Source organism: Phycodurus eques, chromosome 10 (genome assembly GCF_024500275.1).
Source record: "Phycodurus eques isolate BA_2022a chromosome 10, UOR_Pequ_1.1, whole genome shotgun sequence".
Lineage (NCBI taxonomy): Eukaryota > Metazoa > Chordata > Actinopteri > Syngnathiformes > Syngnathidae > Phycodurus > Phycodurus eques.
In genome coordinates this window covers 27,432,856-27,449,612 of record NC_084534.1, presented here as the reverse complement: position 1 = coordinate 27,449,612, position 16,757 = coordinate 27,432,856, and the positions used below count along the sequence as shown (strand labels likewise).

General features: G+C 44.2%; 2 protein-coding genes across 4 annotated transcripts in view; both read left to right on the top strand.

Moving 5' to 3' along the window:
- The window catches only part of chd5 (chromodomain helicase DNA binding protein 5), a 39,711-nt gene extending 28,813 nt beyond the window's left edge, over window positions 1–10,898 (top strand). The window contains 15 exon segments of the mRNA XM_061687182.1: window positions 27–113; window positions 701–789; window positions 1,205–1,338; window positions 2,388–2,532; window positions 3,391–3,528; window positions 3,530–3,551; window positions 4,664–4,734; window positions 4,843–5,089; window positions 5,676–5,822; window positions 6,245–6,353; window positions 6,435–6,567; window positions 7,639–7,834; window positions 8,386–8,555; window positions 8,636–8,762; window positions 9,053–10,898. Coding sequence (XP_061543166.1) covers window positions 27–113; window positions 701–789; window positions 1,205–1,338; window positions 2,388–2,532; window positions 3,391–3,528; window positions 3,530–3,551; window positions 4,664–4,734; window positions 4,843–5,089; window positions 5,676–5,822; window positions 6,245–6,353; window positions 6,435–6,567; window positions 7,639–7,834; window positions 8,386–8,555; window positions 8,636–8,762; window positions 9,053–9,171 — 1,934 coding nt within the window. The 3' untranslated portion in view covers window positions 9,172–10,898.
- A 1,178-nt stretch (window positions 10,899–12,076) lies between these two features.
- The window catches only part of arhgef10la (Rho guanine nucleotide exchange factor (GEF) 10-like a), a 117,646-nt gene continuing 112,965 nt past the window's right edge, over window positions 12,077–16,757 (top strand). For all 3 annotated transcript variants that reach the window (XM_061687071.1, XM_061687072.1, XM_061687070.1), the window contains exon 1: window positions 12,077–12,317. The gene's annotated coding sequence lies outside the window, so the exon portion shown is untranslated. The remainder of the gene's footprint in view (window positions 12,318–16,757) is intronic.

Genomic DNA, 16,757 nt, shown 5'->3' with positions numbered 1-16,757 from the left:
TGTTGTCTCTGATGTGTGGTGCTCAGAGTGGCAGGATGATGTTTCAGACAACCAGTCGGAGTACTCGGTGGGGTCCGAGGACGAGGACGAAGACTTCGAGGAGAGGCCGGAAGGTATCTCGCCCGTTTCATTGGGGACACTTCATTAGGGACACCCTGCAAAGAGATGACATTTTTTGATGAGAGCAGGTGTTCCTAATGAAGTGTCCGGCGAATCTATCCAATACGATGCAGTCATCCCCGCCGATAGCGAAAGGGTTACAAGCCTCAAAATGAACGGCGACTCATGACGGAGAGAGACCGAGCCCTGCCGCAAATAGTGAAAAAAAAAAAAACATAATTCAAGCCCCCCAAAATGCTGAGAATTGCCTGTATTAATAGCATGAACAATAAATATATACCAGAAACTATCATCTAAAACACTTTAATATCATTTAAAACAACATCACTCTTCAAAATAATTGCCTTACACATGCGGTGAATACTCTCCGTTACAACCCAGGCTAAACTTGACTCCTCCCCGACATACCTACTTTCTTTTTTGTGGCATGGGCATTATGGAAAGGGGTTCCACAGAAAAACACGAAACACCGGCAATTAATTTATGAATAGCGAATCTGTGACTCGGTGTGTGATTACCGTACGGTCTTGAGCTGTATCTTATGATTTTGATTTGACTGATTGTGTTTGTTTTGTGACAGGTGGGCGCCGACACTCTCGCCGCCATCTGAGGAATGACAAAGACAAGCCCTTGCCCCCCCTGCTGGCCCGAGTCGGTGGCAGCATTGAGGTAAAAACCGTGACGGGACGGAAGTATTCGCCCACTCACTCATTTCAGATTCAGATTTTTTCTTTTTTTTTTTGCACATTTATTTATCCCACTTGAAATTTTCCGATCATCAAGCCTATTATAACACACTCCAAAAATGAATCTAATCAAGATGAACTATCTCAAATAAAGGCCAAATTGGCTTGCCCTTTGTCTGCCAACAGATTTCGTCGAAGCGGGCAGTTTTTGCATACAAGCAATTCACTTGCTTCAAGAATTTGTTTCCCCTCAAAATCTTACGAGGATATTATAACTTGTTCTTGATATTTTCGGACTGGTTATGAGCAATCCGACCACAGCTTCACCCAGCTTGATCCTTTTCCCGTGGCGCTGCATTTGTATGTTTGTGTGTGACGTGGTCGGCTGTGCTGGCCAGGTGCTGGGCTTCAACGCCCGGCAGAGGAAAGCCTTCCTGAACGCCATCATGCGCTGGGGCATGCCCCCCCAGGACGCCTTCACCTCCCACTGGATCGTGCGAGACCTCAGGGGGAAGAGCGAGCGCGAGTTCAGGTGAGACTCCATTTTGTATTTTCCGTAAAAAATTGAAATCTGATTGAACACAAAATGTAAATCTGTAATGGTCAAGTGAAAGCTAAGGTTTCTTACCTACTTCATCTGGTTTTTGTTTATATTTTTAATTTCACTATGATCGGTTTATTTTTTTGTACATATACTTCTTTTGGCAGTTGCTTGCTTCAAGCTGTTTATTGCCATTCACAGTTGACATTTCCTGTAATAAATACATTTCATGTTGCATATTTACCCAACCCACGTAACGTCGTCTGACAAAAGTCTGCTAGCTTAATGCTAACACACACGATGCAAAATGCCATATAAATGCGAACAGCAACATATCTATTTTTACAGTACTTTTCTGTTTTCTATTTCATTTATTTTATATTGTATTTGTTGTACTTTAAATAGGCAATACATATATATTGTATTATTATATACATTTAGGAATGTATATCAAAATGTGCTACTACTTCTACTACTTCTAGTACTTCTACTACTAATAATAATAACTTTTATTGTTATATTATTATTATAATACCTGTGTAATAAAAATAATTTTGCCGATACAGTTTTATTTATTTTATGTGTGAATTGTTTTATATTTATATTTATATTACCTTATATGTTTTATATTTATTTAATTTACATAATAAATACATATGTATTACTGTATAAATTGGGAATAAACGAAAAAATATGTATACAATACAGTGTTACTGAAAAAGAATACCTGTAGAGTAGTGAATTGCAACACCGGGGAAAACCGGTATGTTTTTCTTCTGGGGAAAATACCTGTATAGTCCGGTCCATTCGGGTGTTTTCATAAAATCCCATATGATATATAACATAAAGGACTTCGATATGGATCTGATGTGACTGGCGTTGTACATTGGAGTCCATTTTAGGTTCACCGAGTAAATATGGAGAATGCTACATTAGCTTAGCCAGCCCGGAAAAGATTTTTTTTCCCTTCGTCTTTAACTGCAAGTGTGTTGTTTCTTCGTCGTCGAAAATGAACACCGTCCTCATTGCGATTTCACCAGGGCCTACGTGTCTCTGTTCATGAGACACCTGTGCGAGCCGGGCGCCGACGGGGCCGAGACGTTCGCGGACGGCGTCCCGCGCGAGGGGCTGTCACGACAGCACGTGCTCACCAGGATTGGAGTCATGTCGCTGGTCAGGAAAAAGGTCAACACAGACTCCACCCTTGCTTTTCCCTCCTTTACACTCACACATCAGCACAGAACTTCTCGTTACTTACAAGATAGACCTTGAGGAACTCGCCTGAGGTCAAAGTTCAAAAATGGAATTGCAACTGGTCATATGTCAAGTTAAAGGGCTTACTTAAGGCTTTCCAGATCACTTGTTATTTTGTCACTATGTACTGACATCATAAAGTAATGACTACCCCCCCCCCCCCCCCCGGCCCCCATTGTTATGGCAGCATGGAATTTTACGCACGTAAGCTGGTACCTCGATTTACGACTGAGCTGACTTACGAGTCTTTCTAGATGTGAGCCATCACTCAAACGATTTTTTTTTGTCTGGAGTTGAGAGCAAAAACTTGAGATGGTGGCTGTGAACTTCACAACCAGTAGCAGATAGTGAGCCATTATTCCCCCCCAAAAATGTACGGCTTCAAACTGTTGATTGCCTTTCCCAGTCCAAGTTTACTTTAAAATTCAACACAAGACTAAGAAATAAACTGTGTTCATGTCAGCGAACCACATTAACTTTGTCTTCCAAAAGTGGACTAATTTCATGCGAACACACATTTCAAAACAACGTAGACAGGCTAACGTAACTAGCATCAATGTTGTGGTAGTTATTAACCTTTCATTAACAGATATCTGAACACAGAGGTGCAGCAACACATGCAGACATGCAGTATGATGATACTCACAGGCATATCTTTTTTTTTTCTCTGTGAAAAATGACTAATATTACTATAATAATAATAATATTAATATCAATGGTTGTTTGTCTAAATGTGGATGGGTATGATATGATGAATATGTGTTACATCACGACGGCTTTCCCTGGCAGGTTCAAGAGTTCGAGCACGTGAACGGAAAGCTGAGCTCCCCGGACTTGTTCCCCATCGGCATGGAGCTGAAGAAGCTGACCGAGAGCGTCTCCTCCGACCCCAACACGCCGCTGCAGGCCAGCCCGCTCGCCACGCAGCCCCGGGACCCCAGACCCGCCGGGTCAGCAAAAATTAGGACGCAATATTTTTTGATAGGGCTGAAGTCCATTGTTTTCGGACAACAGTTCATATGGCGCTCCCTCGATTGAACATTTACATATACTGACAAAATCGAAAGTCTTTTTAAAAAAAATTTTTTTTTTATAACCAATGTCTTTAATCTACAAGGTAACGTCACCAAATTTAAAATAATAAATAAAACTAACACAGAAGCAGTTCAATAAGGCATGTGGGAATGCGCTACGCTATGGAGTATTAGTAACACTAATAAAATGTGTACTTTAACACCGATGTAAAAACTAGGGTTAAAAATCTCATATAAAAAGGGGTGAAAGGGAGTAGTATTTTGATTGTTGAGCATAAAAGCATATAAAAAAAAATTTTGCGAGCCAGATGTAAATACAACAAATGATAAAATCATCACTATTACTATTACAGCATTTGTAGTAATACTAGTTGGGCATTGTGTTACATTTGAAGCCATGGTAGCGTTTCCATTAGTTTTATATTTTATTGAAGGTGAGTTGGTAGCAGGCGGCACGGTGGCCGACTGGTTAGAGCGTCAGCCTCACAGTTCTGAGGACCCGGGTTCAATCCCCGGTCCCGCCTGTGTGGAGTTTGCATGTTCTCCCCGTGCCTGCGTGGGTTTTCTCCGGGCACTCCGGTTTCCTCCCACATCCCCAAAACATGCATAAACCGGAGACTCCAAATTGCCCGTCGGTGTGAATGTGAGTGCGGATGGTTGTTTGTTTGTATGTGCCCTGCGATTGGCTGGCAACCAGTTCAGGGCGTACCCCGCCTCCTTGCCCGATGACGGCCGGGATAGGCTCCAGCACGCCCGCGACCCTAGTGAGGAGAAGCGGCTCAGAAAATGGATGGATGGATGGATGGATGGATGGAGTTGCTAGCGCCCCCTGGAGGCCAGGGCGCCCTTAACATTTGCCTATATTGCCTAATGGGCGAGCCTCCGTCGTAGGCTGCCAAAACACGGTCACTTTGTCGCTAGGGCTGCTGTCAGGCTGCTGTCAGTCACTGGATCATCTCCTTTCCCGGTGTCCTTTAATCCAGCACGTATCGGTTGTTTGAAAGTTGCCTTTGTGCATTTGTTTGTAGAGAAGAGCGAGGGTCCCGCTGAGGACAAGGACGCAGCCGAGCAAGACAGCAAGAAACAGTCCGAGCAGGAAGTGAGTCATTTTCCTTCTTTAAATGTACACTTACTTATTGCTCTTACACTACTCAGAAATGTACACCATGTTACACACTCAATTGTTCACCTCGTCGTTCCACCTCAGCAGACATCCTCAGAGCCGACGGATGCCCGTGAAGAAGAGGAAGAGGCGCACCGAGGCGAGGAGAAGGAAGCGGGCGACGGCGACGAGAGCAAGACGGCCTCCGAGGAGAAAACGGGAGGAGACGACAAGGTGGACAAACAGGCGGAGAAGGCAAGCGGTCAGGATTCGCCTCGAAATGAGAGTCAGCCCGAAGAGCCTGAGAAGCCCCCCGAGAGAGGAGACGGCGAGGAGAGGGAGAGCAAAGCAGGTAGGCGCGCCGCGGATGGAATCGTACGCTGGTTCTCAAACTGGGCGTCTGCGGACTGCAAAGTCATTTGTATCATTATCGTTATCATCAAAAGGTGCATACCTACAAAGCTCCTATTATTACAGGAATAAAAGGATCAAATTCCTGTTTTTTCGAGCGCAAAATGGATATTTTTTCCAAGAATATAGTTCTATAGGGCGTGGTGTTAGGAAAAGAAAGTTATATATTTTTTATTTACTTAAAATATGACTTTCTCCCGTCATTAAAATTGTACTTTAATGCTCCAATATTACGACTCTATCTTGGAAAAACACGACTTTATTCGCACCGCAACTTTTTTTCCCAACAAAGTACATCTTTGTTCTTGTAATGATTTATTTTCTTTATTCTCAGAACATTACCATTTCTTTTTTACTGTAAAACACTGTGAAATTGTTATCTTTTTTTTTTTTCCTCTCAAACATCGGGGCGACTTTTTAATTCCTTGGCATTCAAGGCTCCATGTGGTCGTTATGTTCATCTTTCCTGTGAGGGGCCCCCTTAGGCCCAAACCCAGATTAACGAGCGCTGCGCGTTGTCGGTGCAGGTGAAGTGCAGAGCGAGGACGCCGCCGCAGACGCTCGACTGAATGGCGACAAAGACACGCCGGACGACCTGGACGACGCCAGGAAGGAGGACAAGAACGGATTCAAAACCAAGTTCATGTTCAATATTGCTGATGGAGGCTTCACAGGTGACATTTGAAACCCCCACCGTGTCTTGAAACCTTAATTTGAAACCCGAATTTTGTCTTAAAACATTAACCCAGGTTTGAAAGCATTTTTGAAACCCTAACCAAGGTCTTGAAACCCTAACGCTAAACCTAGTTTGAAACCCAAAGGGAAACTTTTACTTCGTACCCTAACGGGAAACCCAAAATCGTGACTGCAAACCCGAATTGAAAACCTCAACCCTCGTTTATACTTCCTGAGTCTGAACGTGCATTCTTCTTAGTGTCCAGTAGAGGCCAGCAAAACAGCCAATCAAAACAAGATGCTCTTTCTTGCTTGATAATAAAGAACAATACGTTCATTATTAAATACATGTGTAAATTACCAGTATAATAAATCCATGAATCCGTGCATAAATGCAGTAACTGTTGTCCCACCATATCAGAGTTGCACACGCTGTGGCAGACGGAGGAGCGAGCGGCGCTGTCGTCCGGCAAGATGGCCGACATCTGGCACCGTCGCCATGACTACTGGCTGCTGGCGGGCATCGTCACGTATCCTTTCCCGTAAAGTCGAGTTTGCCGCGTGTGTCTTGCGCGTGCGCGTGTGCGTTTCCCTTGACCGGCGGGCGCGAGTCACGGCTACGCGCGCTGGCAGGACATCCAGAACGACCCGCGCTACGCCATCCTCAACGAGCCCTTCAAGACCGAGGTGCACAAGGGCAACTACCTGGAGATGAAGAACAAGTTCCTGGCCAGACGCTTCAAGGTGCCGGGGGACGGGGGCGGTTGGGGTCCCAGGGTGCCGCTCTAAACCCAATTTCAAACCCTACTTTGACACTACTGTATAAGATTAGTTTGAAACCGTGATTTGGAAGTTGGAACCCTAATCTTGGCTTCAATCCATAATTTAACAACCTAACCTTGACCCCGCCCGGCCTTTGAAACCCCTACGCAAAATTTCAAACCATACCTTGAATTCCTAACTCTGGTTTGAATCCTAATGTAAAACCCCACTTCTAACTTGAAACCTAACCCTATCTGGAACCCTGCTTTGAAATTATAATCTCAGTTTTAAAAACTCAAACCCCGTTTTGTAACTCTCATTTGAAACCCGACCCCAGCCTTAAAAGTCCAATTTGAAACCCGAACTTGAAACTCTGACCCTTGCTTGAAACCCTAATCTCACCCAGGTTTAAAGCCCGAGTTCAAGTTTCTCAAAGTGCGGTTCTCGTACCACTAGTGATACCTGGGCTCCCTCTGGTGGTACGTGAAAGAATCACTTCCCAAGTACATTTCAGTTGCAGTTAACTTTCTAGTTCAATATATTTGCATTACATTTTTAATTACTGTTTGTTTTTAAATGTTATTGTTGTTATTTTAATATTTAATGTACAGTTTCATAGATATTTTTTTTTTTAAATCTAAGCACGGCGCTAATGTTTAAACTGTGCATAATGTTACAGTGGCTTACAATAACAATGAGTATACTTATTAGGAATAAAACCCTGCCGATATGCCGATACCGTATTTTAATATGAGTCATTATGATGATAATTGGCGAGACGAATAATTTTGTAGTGGCACTTGGTCTGAAAAGTTTGAGCACCGCTGGCCGAGTTCGAAACCTTCATTTGAGATCTCAACCCCAACCCTGATTTGCCTGCCCTTGTTTGAATCTCAAACTTGAAATCCAAACCCGTCTTTGAAACCTGAGCCCTGGCTTAAAACGCTAACTTGAAGCCCTAACCCCACAGAGGATGTATGGAATCTTCTGCGTTCTGCGTTTGAACCCGGAATATTTGTAAGAATGTAACACGTGCGGCGTGGGCCCTTGCAGTTGCTGGAGCAGGCGCTGGTGATCGAGGAGCAGCTTCGGCGCGCGGCCTACCTCAACATGAGCCAGGACACCGGACACCCCGCCATGGCTCTCAACACCCGCTTCACCGAGGTGGAGTGTCTGGCCGAGTCCCACCAGCACCTGTCCAAAGAGTCCCTGGGGGGCAACAAGCCGGCCAACGCCGTGCTGCACAAAGGTAATCCTCGACGTCGCGAGCGTTCTTGCTCTACGCAGAGGTGGGATTAAGTCATATCAAAGTATGTGCAAGTCATAAGTAAATCTCAAGTCTTTACCGTCAGCTTTCAAACGAGTCCCAAGTTAATGCGGCAAAGATTAAGTTCAATCGAGTCCCCATGAAATCTCCAGCAAGTCGGGTCACAACATGTGATGTCCTTCTGTCGGGTTTATTGATAAGATCATTTGGGTTGGAAAATGCCCAGAATGCCCTTTTTCAAGCCACTGTAGTTGGCCTGGCAATTGACATGGCCGAATAAAAAAAAGGCTTTGCTCTGATTGGTTCAATCTCATTCTTAATCGAAATGTGGAAAACAGCATTGTTCTGATTGGTCCTCGGCGATATCAAGACGTCTTGTGGCAGCCAAGCGTTCGTAGTGACATCGCGCATCATTCCCGATGCACGGTTCACCTAACGTTGGATTGTTGGCCCACTAATAGGCAACGTGATCCGAAAGAGAGGTTATGCTCGTCATCGGCTCATATTCATTCGAATTGAATCTGCATCTGTAGTGCTGAACCAGCTGGAGGAGCTCCTCAGCGACATGAAGGCCGACGTGACGCGGCTCCCCAACATGTTGTCGCGCATCCCGCCCGTGTCGGCCCGCCTGCAGATGTCCGAGCGCAGCATCCTGAGCCGCCTCACCAGCCGAGGAGGCGAACCGCCGCCGCCGCAGCAGCAGGTGTGTGGACCGAGAATTTATACTCAATACAGAGTTGCGCGTGTAGCGTAAAAGTTTTTCTTCTTCTCTATTTTGATAAGACTTTCAGCCAGGGCGGGTTCGCCTGCTCCCAGCTGTACGGAGGCACATTTGGTGGTGCGTTCAGGAGCCCTGGGGGGCAGCCCATGGTCAATTACAGTCAGATGCCTCTGGGGCCATACGTCAGTGGTAAGAAGAAGCAATGCCAACCTTATGACAAGGTGTCAAACTAACCTTCACAACGCTTGCATGTAACAGTCCTATTGCTTTTGACTGACCAGACAAGGTACCCAAACGACTGCGGTAACAGTAAAAACCTGTGTGGAAGGTGTCCTATTCATTTTGAATGACAACACAAGGTGCAAAAATGGCATTGAGGACTGTAAGAACAAGCGCTCATTGTCTTCCAGACCAAATAAAAGGACATCAAAGATGATACAAACAAATGTAAATTGAGTCCTTCAAACTTGTTCTTTCAGTGTCTAACGGTCCTCCTAGCAGCCACCTGGACAAGAAGACCTTTGAGTCCCTACGAGACGCCGCCACACCCGACCTGAAATCCGGCAAAGCCAGTGACGTCATCTGCATCGAGGACTGAGACGCGTTCTCTGCTGGGCCGCGTCCTCCCTTTTTGTTTTTCATTTGCAGACATATTGAATCTCAAGAATTGCACTTTGACCTTTGCAGAGGTTTTTTTTAACTTGATATTTGGACTGGAAAACCTCCGACGAAATGTCAGGACTGAGGTAAAATGTGACTTTTTCAGTGGACGCTTGAGCGCAGTTTTCCTTTATATGTTGTTGTCATTCAAGTAGTGTTGATTTTGGAGAGCCTATTCATGTATGCAGTAAATGCCTGGAAGTGCGCCAGCCGCTGGTCGCGACGGTCTTTACCTCACGCCAGTGAACACGCGGATGGCGTCATTGATGACACCTGCAGGACTTTTGATGCATTGCAGAGTGTTTTGTGTGTACGATACTTGTAATTGTTTCTGTTTTGAATGTTAGTGGATCCGAGGTTGATCCCTTTGTGTCTCCTCATTAGAACTGATGGATTTTTCTTCATTTGGGTCTCTTGAGGGACTGTTATTATGAGAAACTAATTATTTTTGTTGATATTTTTATTATTTCCCCCCCACACACATACAAAAGGATTGTTTTGTTTTTGTTTAGATTATTTTAAGACCACAACGGGACCATCAAAGCTATGTTTTGGCCTAAGTCCCCCATGAATGTTTTTTGTTTGTGGTTTCATTCCAAGTCAAGAATGTTGTCTGTTTTGAAGGCTTGAAACCCTAATTTGAAAGTCCAACCGAGGTGGTTTTAAGACAGAGGTGGGACCATCAAAGGTCACTTTTGGCCGCAGTTCTCCGGGACCATTAGATGGTTTTGGGTCAACTCCAGACTGCTATCTGTGTTTAGGCTTGAAACCCAGGCGACTGGTTTACTTTCTCAAAACCCTAATTTTAACCCTAACCCAGGCACTTTTTAGACGTTGAAGGTACCATCAAAGCTCAATTTTGGCTTCAGTCATATCCAATTGTTTGTGGATTTGTGTCAAATCAAGAATCCTGACTATTATGAAAGCTTGAAACCTCAACTTGAAATCCTAGTCGTAGTGAAAAAAACAACAACATATTTTTTTAATTTACTGTGAAATCCAGAAGGATATCTAGTGTCAAGACTTGAAACCCTAATTTGAAACCCCAACCCTTGTTTGAAACCTAACCCAGGAGGTTTTATGACAGCATTGGGACCACCAAAATGAGACCCTAACCTTTGTTTGAAACCCAGGTCCTTGTTGTCATTTTGTGTCAAATCAAGAATGCGATCTGTTTGAAAGAGTATGGACCCATGATTTTAAAAAAATATATATATTGATTACCTCAATGTGTAAGAAGTGGTACGTAAGAATCCTTGTTGAATTGAAATGATGTCCAACGCGAGATGATTGCAGTCAAAGGTCAAGTCAGACGGCCTTCTGGCATTATTGTCCTCATATGGAACCGCAAGAACCGCATTGACCCCCCCCCCCCCCCCACCCCCCAAGCATACTATCTATTTCATGTGAAAGCTGTACTCGAAAAGAATCTTTGTTTTTTTGCACTATTTGTTGTTTTTGTTCCTGTCGCAAACGACTCGCGTTGTAGACGAAACCTCAGAAAAATGTAAATAAAACGTCAAAATTCAAATTAAAAAACGAATGTCCAAGCCGTGACCCCGAGGGGTCATCAGCGAAAACATATTCTGATAAAATGCAATCAAACTGAAGAATGTACTGTCTACAAAAATAAAAAAAAAATAAGATAAAAAAAAAAAAAGACTTCAGTCTAATGTTATAAATATTGCATATGTACATGCTTCTAATGAACATTGCTTCAAAAGCTACAAAAAAAATGAAAATAAAATAAAATAAGACCTTAATGAGGCGCCTTTTGTTGCAACGAATGCACAGCTTCCAAAGCTTTTTCTATGGCGGTTCACTTTGGGGCTCGTGGGGCGTTCAAAGACGCACACGTTCTTCTTCTGATTTGGGCTGTAAAGCGGCTGGACGACAAAGTGACCGGTCATCTTTTGATTTGTACTGTGTATTTGTTTCATTGTGTTTTAATAAATCTTCCGATGACAATAATGTGCTCGTTGGCTTCGGGAGCTGAAGAGAATGTGAGACTTCATTCAAATAGAACAGCCAATAAAGTGAGAAATTACATGAGACATTTAGTCAAATCTCTCAAGAAAAAATGTTGAGTGTGGTTTGTGCGAATTGGAAGAAAACAATGATTTGAATTGATAATAATAACAAATAAAACAATATTACAAGTAGGCAAAGATGTAATTTAACTAATGTATTTGATTTTGAGGCTAATGATAATAATACAGTCATGATGAAATTACTACTACTACTGTTACAAAATCAACAACGACGACTATTACTCCTCCTCCTACTACGACTAATACATAACAACAACTACTACTGCTACTACCACAACAACAACAACAACTACTACTACTCTACTACGACGACTGTTGCTACTAATAATAATAATAGGCAAATTTGTATTTTACGTAATTATTTACATTTTTTATTCTTACTATGAAACACACAAACAAAAAAATATGTATATAAACAATTCACATTTTGAATATTTCGACACAATAACAACACTAAAATTATGGGGAAAATAAGGCTAAAAAAAAATAAATCAAATACATTTTTACTTTCGTTTTTCTAACTTTACCAAATGGCATTCACAATGCCAGACGAAGCGAAACCCGGAAGTGGCCGCCAAGAAAGATTGGCCTTAATTCCTTTACGCCCGCCTACTTTCACCCCCCCTCAATCTCTTTCGCGATTGGTCCAAACTCCCACCGCGAGCCCTCCCATTGGTCACTTGTTTGCCTTTGGCCTGTCTCGCCATTGGCCGACGTCGCGTGAAGGCGCTCCCTCGGTCGCCCACCTTTTGTGCCGCTGTCTGGGCAACAGCGCGGCGGGGTCGTGGACGGTGGGTGGGAAGGCAGGAGGAGGAGGAGGGAGAAGAACGAGCGAAGAAAGGACAGAAAGGGATGGAAGCACTACCGAAAAGGCGACGAGGCGCGACGACGGAGAACCGTAGCGGCCGGCAAGCGAGGCGGCGCACGAGCGTGGAGAATTTGCCAACGAGACACTCAACAAGGAGACTCCAATGATGAAAACCGGGATTTGGATGGGACTTCACCAGGATTAAAGCTAGCCGAGGACGCAGAGGTGAGGCTTTTTCCTCCCTTCTTCTTCTTCTTCTTCTTCTTTTTTTGCATTTTGCAGAGGCAGCAGTTTTTGTCCAAGAGAGGGGAGTAGCATTGATGGATTGCGCTAGTAGTGCTGGCCGGTGGCTAACCAAGGGTCCAACTAAGGGCCTTGTTTTGGGGCTAACGTCCCAGGAAGGATGAGACTCATGGTGTCTGGCGGCCTGCACTACTAGCAGATTCCTGAGTTGTGCATCCATTCATTTTCAATTGCAGACTTTGGGCGAAGTACACCCTGGACTTGTGGCCAGCTGGTGACAGCACACATTTCAACCAACGAGAATTCGCACCCAGAGACAAATTTGTCTTCAATCAATCCAACATGCCAGTCAACCAATCAAAAGAGTTGAAACTAGCTTGCTCTTTTTAACGATATATTCATAATAATAATTATTTTTTAAAAATGTCCTGGGAAATAATGGTCTTCGAGATGCGAGGATTCCGCCCGACAGCGACGACGTGCGAGTCTGTCGCAGCTTAATTTGGGCGAAAAAAGTACCGTACACCCTGGACTGGTCACCACGCAATCATCGAAAAACAAGCCTTCATACTCAAAATCACACCTATGGACAATTTAGAGTCTCCAGTTAAGCTAATATGCATGCGTTAGTCTTTGCCAGCTAACGTTTGGCAAAAGAAGCGGGATACACCCTGGACTGGTTGCCCGCCAATCGCAGGGCACATATAGACAAACAAACACATTCATTCAGAATGTCATACCGACGGACAATTTCTGTATTTAATTATAACGTGTGACAATTTGACATTTTGGTACAGATTTCATCAAGACCCGTGGAATTTGATGAACATGATTCGCTTTCGCGGGCCACATAAAATGATGCGGCGGTCCGGATGTAGCCCCAGGGCTGCGAGTTTGACATTTGACATTGGATTTAGCGTCTTAAATGATTCTGACCTGCATGTTTTTGGAATGTGAAAACCAAGGAGAGAACATTGAAATTCCACACAGGAAGGCCGGATTCAAGCCCCCAACCTCAGAACTGCGAGGCGGATGTACTCGCCACCTTTTTAACCGTGCTGCCTTCCATACTTGTGGTCCCCCAAATTGCTTCCTGGAGTGTACAATTAATAGAAACAGCCTGAGCCTCCCGAGATGGACGTCACGCTGTGTCTTCGGGGGTCCCGGCCTGGGAAGAGAGCAGAGGCCCGATTTGCATTTTGTCCATCTTAAAGGGAGTTGGGGGCGGGAGGGGGCTCACTGTACCGCATTGCTGTCTCGTTAGTCACAGGCCAATCTATTCCCGCAGCCCCCGGAAGCCTGCACACGCACAGGCCTCCGTTGATAGATGCCTGAAGGTTGACTTGACAACAGCACTGAGCTAGCAAATATTGCACAATATTGGTGTGTGACCTCCCTCCACACACAACAACAAGGGAAGTGGAAATCGGTTAAAAAAAAAAAAGAAAAGTGTTCTACAAGAGGAATTGCAGTAGTTTTTTCCCCCCCCCCTTAAGAACTAAAATGGCCATTTAAAAACTGCATTCTGTGTTTACTTGGGTTATCTTTGTCTGATATGTACATTTGTTTGAAACTATGCAAATAAATAAGAGTTTGAGAAGGAGGCAATTTTTTTTCACAGCTCGGTGGTGGGGGGGGGGTTAATAAGTGAGGGGCGGGGCTGAAAACTCAAGGTGAAACTAGTGTTGGTCACCTAGCGGGTCATAAAAGTGCCATAAATCCAACGCTTTAAAACAAACCGAAAGTCTCAATAGAAACTCAAGCCCTTCGATTATAATCGCGTCCAGTTGTTCATGTTCCTAATATAGCCTGATTTTCCAAGATGAATATGATCCTTGCGTGTGCGGCCAACGCAGTTCGCGCATCCTTGTCTTTGCGCAATCGTGACAAGACTATGAGAGCAGCGCGCCGTTGTTCCGACAGCACCGACGGGTGACCTTGACCTGAACGCGACAGCGACGACGCCGTCGATGCCGCTGCTCCTCCAGCGCGTCCATGGCGTTAGCCAAGTTCGTCGAAAGCTTTGCATTGCCAGCACGCGGCAAGGCAGGTGAAAAGCCGCACCGAAGACCACAGCACAAGTATTACTCACTCAAAGAGTGACTGCCTTGTCTACCTCAACTCCAACTGGTGATATTGGACTTTTAAAGCTATTGGAGCCCAGCGGCAAAAAGCGAAAAACAACCAGTAACTGACGAAACGAAACGAAATAATTGCCAATATTAACAGTTTAAACCATAAATATACAGCAAACTGTGATTCCAAACACTTTGCAGTGCACCCCCGCACGTTTGTGGTTTGGCATTTGTGAATTTGAATAGTCGCCGATTCGCTGAAATCTCGGCTATTTTCTGTTTTTCTGTTCAGGCCGAGTCACTGACGATGTAGTGGTGCACGCGCCTGACTTTGGTGCGGGCAGCGTGGGTTCAGTTCCCACTCAGTGACGGTGTGAATGTGAGTACGAATGGGTGCCCGTGTCTATATGTGCCCTGCGACTGACTGCCATTAATATATTACTTTGGCACCACCCGGTGGAATCTTGGCGTCGCTGTTAGGTTTAATTCTTGGATAGTTTTTTTCCCGTCTGCGTTTGAGATGTCTTGTTGTAAAGGTCGTTTGTTTGTGTCGAATAATTGAACTACTGAATAGTGAATACAGTCGTTTATGTAACACGGGTTCATGATTGTGTGCATGCTAGAAGCTTGGTGTTTAATGCGTTACGGTCCTCTTCGTTTTAAGTGCTTTGCTTCCATCTTGTGGCACCTATACACAATTACAAGCTTCATGTAAGACTTTACATCGAAGGGTTACTCCGCCGCAGACCCCGTAATAGATGTATTGTATGCGGAATAGATGATTATTGTTCTGTAGTCTTTGCCGGGGAGTCCGTGAGCCCCAGCAGCTTCCCACTCAGCTTGTTGAGTCTTGGACCGCCAGTCAAAGACATAGTGGGTCTATTCTCAAGGAGCTGGCACAGGGATTGAGCTTGCTAAATGATTGGTTCAAGATAGTAAGTCTTCTGGGATAGCGGAAGGAAACGCAGCAGAATCATCAGGCCATGGCACCATTTTAGGTCCTCGTCTGGTGGTGCGATTGTTTGCCCAGGAATGTCCAAAAAGTTTCATTTCCTCATCTGTGACTTTCGCTTACATCCCCGCTGATGTTTTGCTAAGTGCCGTCGTTTGTTCTCGTACGGGACCTTTCTCACTCGCTGCACTTCCACTTTTTTTTTTTTTTTTTTTTTTTTTAACCTCTTGTGGCAGATTTACAGCTGTTTGCAAAGTCTTAAGTACTCCTGATATCCAGTGGGCCAGTAAAAAGGAATTCACTCTGCTGCTTGCAAACTGGTTGGTGTTGCTACTGGGACACGAACGGAAAACAACCATGAACTTGAGGTGTATTCAGACCAGAAGCATTTGGTCCATTTGGTAATCAAACTCTAGGTGGCACGGTTTATTTGTTTTGGCGGAAACGCAGTAATCAAAGTCAGGTGTAGACCAACTCAGCCAAGTGTTCTCGGTCTGCTTTCAGACAAACGGGTGTAGTTTGTTTCAGTGGAAGTTGACGACAGTTCACGCTTCACGGTCCCACTAATAGGCATTTTTCAAATCAATGTCATAAAAACACAATGATTCTACACCGATCAACTGATTTGGACAAGAAAAAGATGACTATGGGCGTGAAAACACCTTGAACGGGGACATGTTATGATAAGTTTACTTTTGAATATCATGAATATATATATATATATATATATATATATATATATAGTTGGCTTTCTGGAGTGTCTGCCCACCTGTCAAGTTTGAAATTAAACAGTAAATCTTTTGGCTAGAGGTGAAACGATGAATTGCCCACTAATCGATTAGCAAACGAATCAATAATGATTTTTGATAGATGGAACGTTTGGAGACCTTGTTTATTAGACGCTATGACCTGACTAAATGAAGCTCCTCTCCTCAGTTCAACATAGTTGCTCGGGACCAAGATGCCACAAGATGGCACAAAGTCAGGATATATATTCTATATTATGAAGGCCGAACGGCAACTATGTGGGGATTCACTGCAATGGGCATTCAAAGAGTGAGCACAATTTTTTTTTTAACACCCTGTATGTCTCCTTTAAACGTTTGGACTCATGAGTGTGCCGTTGGAATAACCACATTTGAATTTCTTTCATTTTGAAAGGTACATTACTATTCGATGGAGCTTGGCGGCCAACGCAAAAAACACATGCAGTCATGTGGCAACTGGCCGGATCTCTCGCGGGATCTCGGAGTGTGGCACGTTGCAAGTTAAGCAAGCTGATTTGCATTTCAAAGACGTCTCTGAATGCGCAGCCGAGGGGATTTGTACGAGTTCAGTTTAGCTTTAATTGACGACGCATCACATCGCAGTAGGACACTTTATACCAGAGCACGT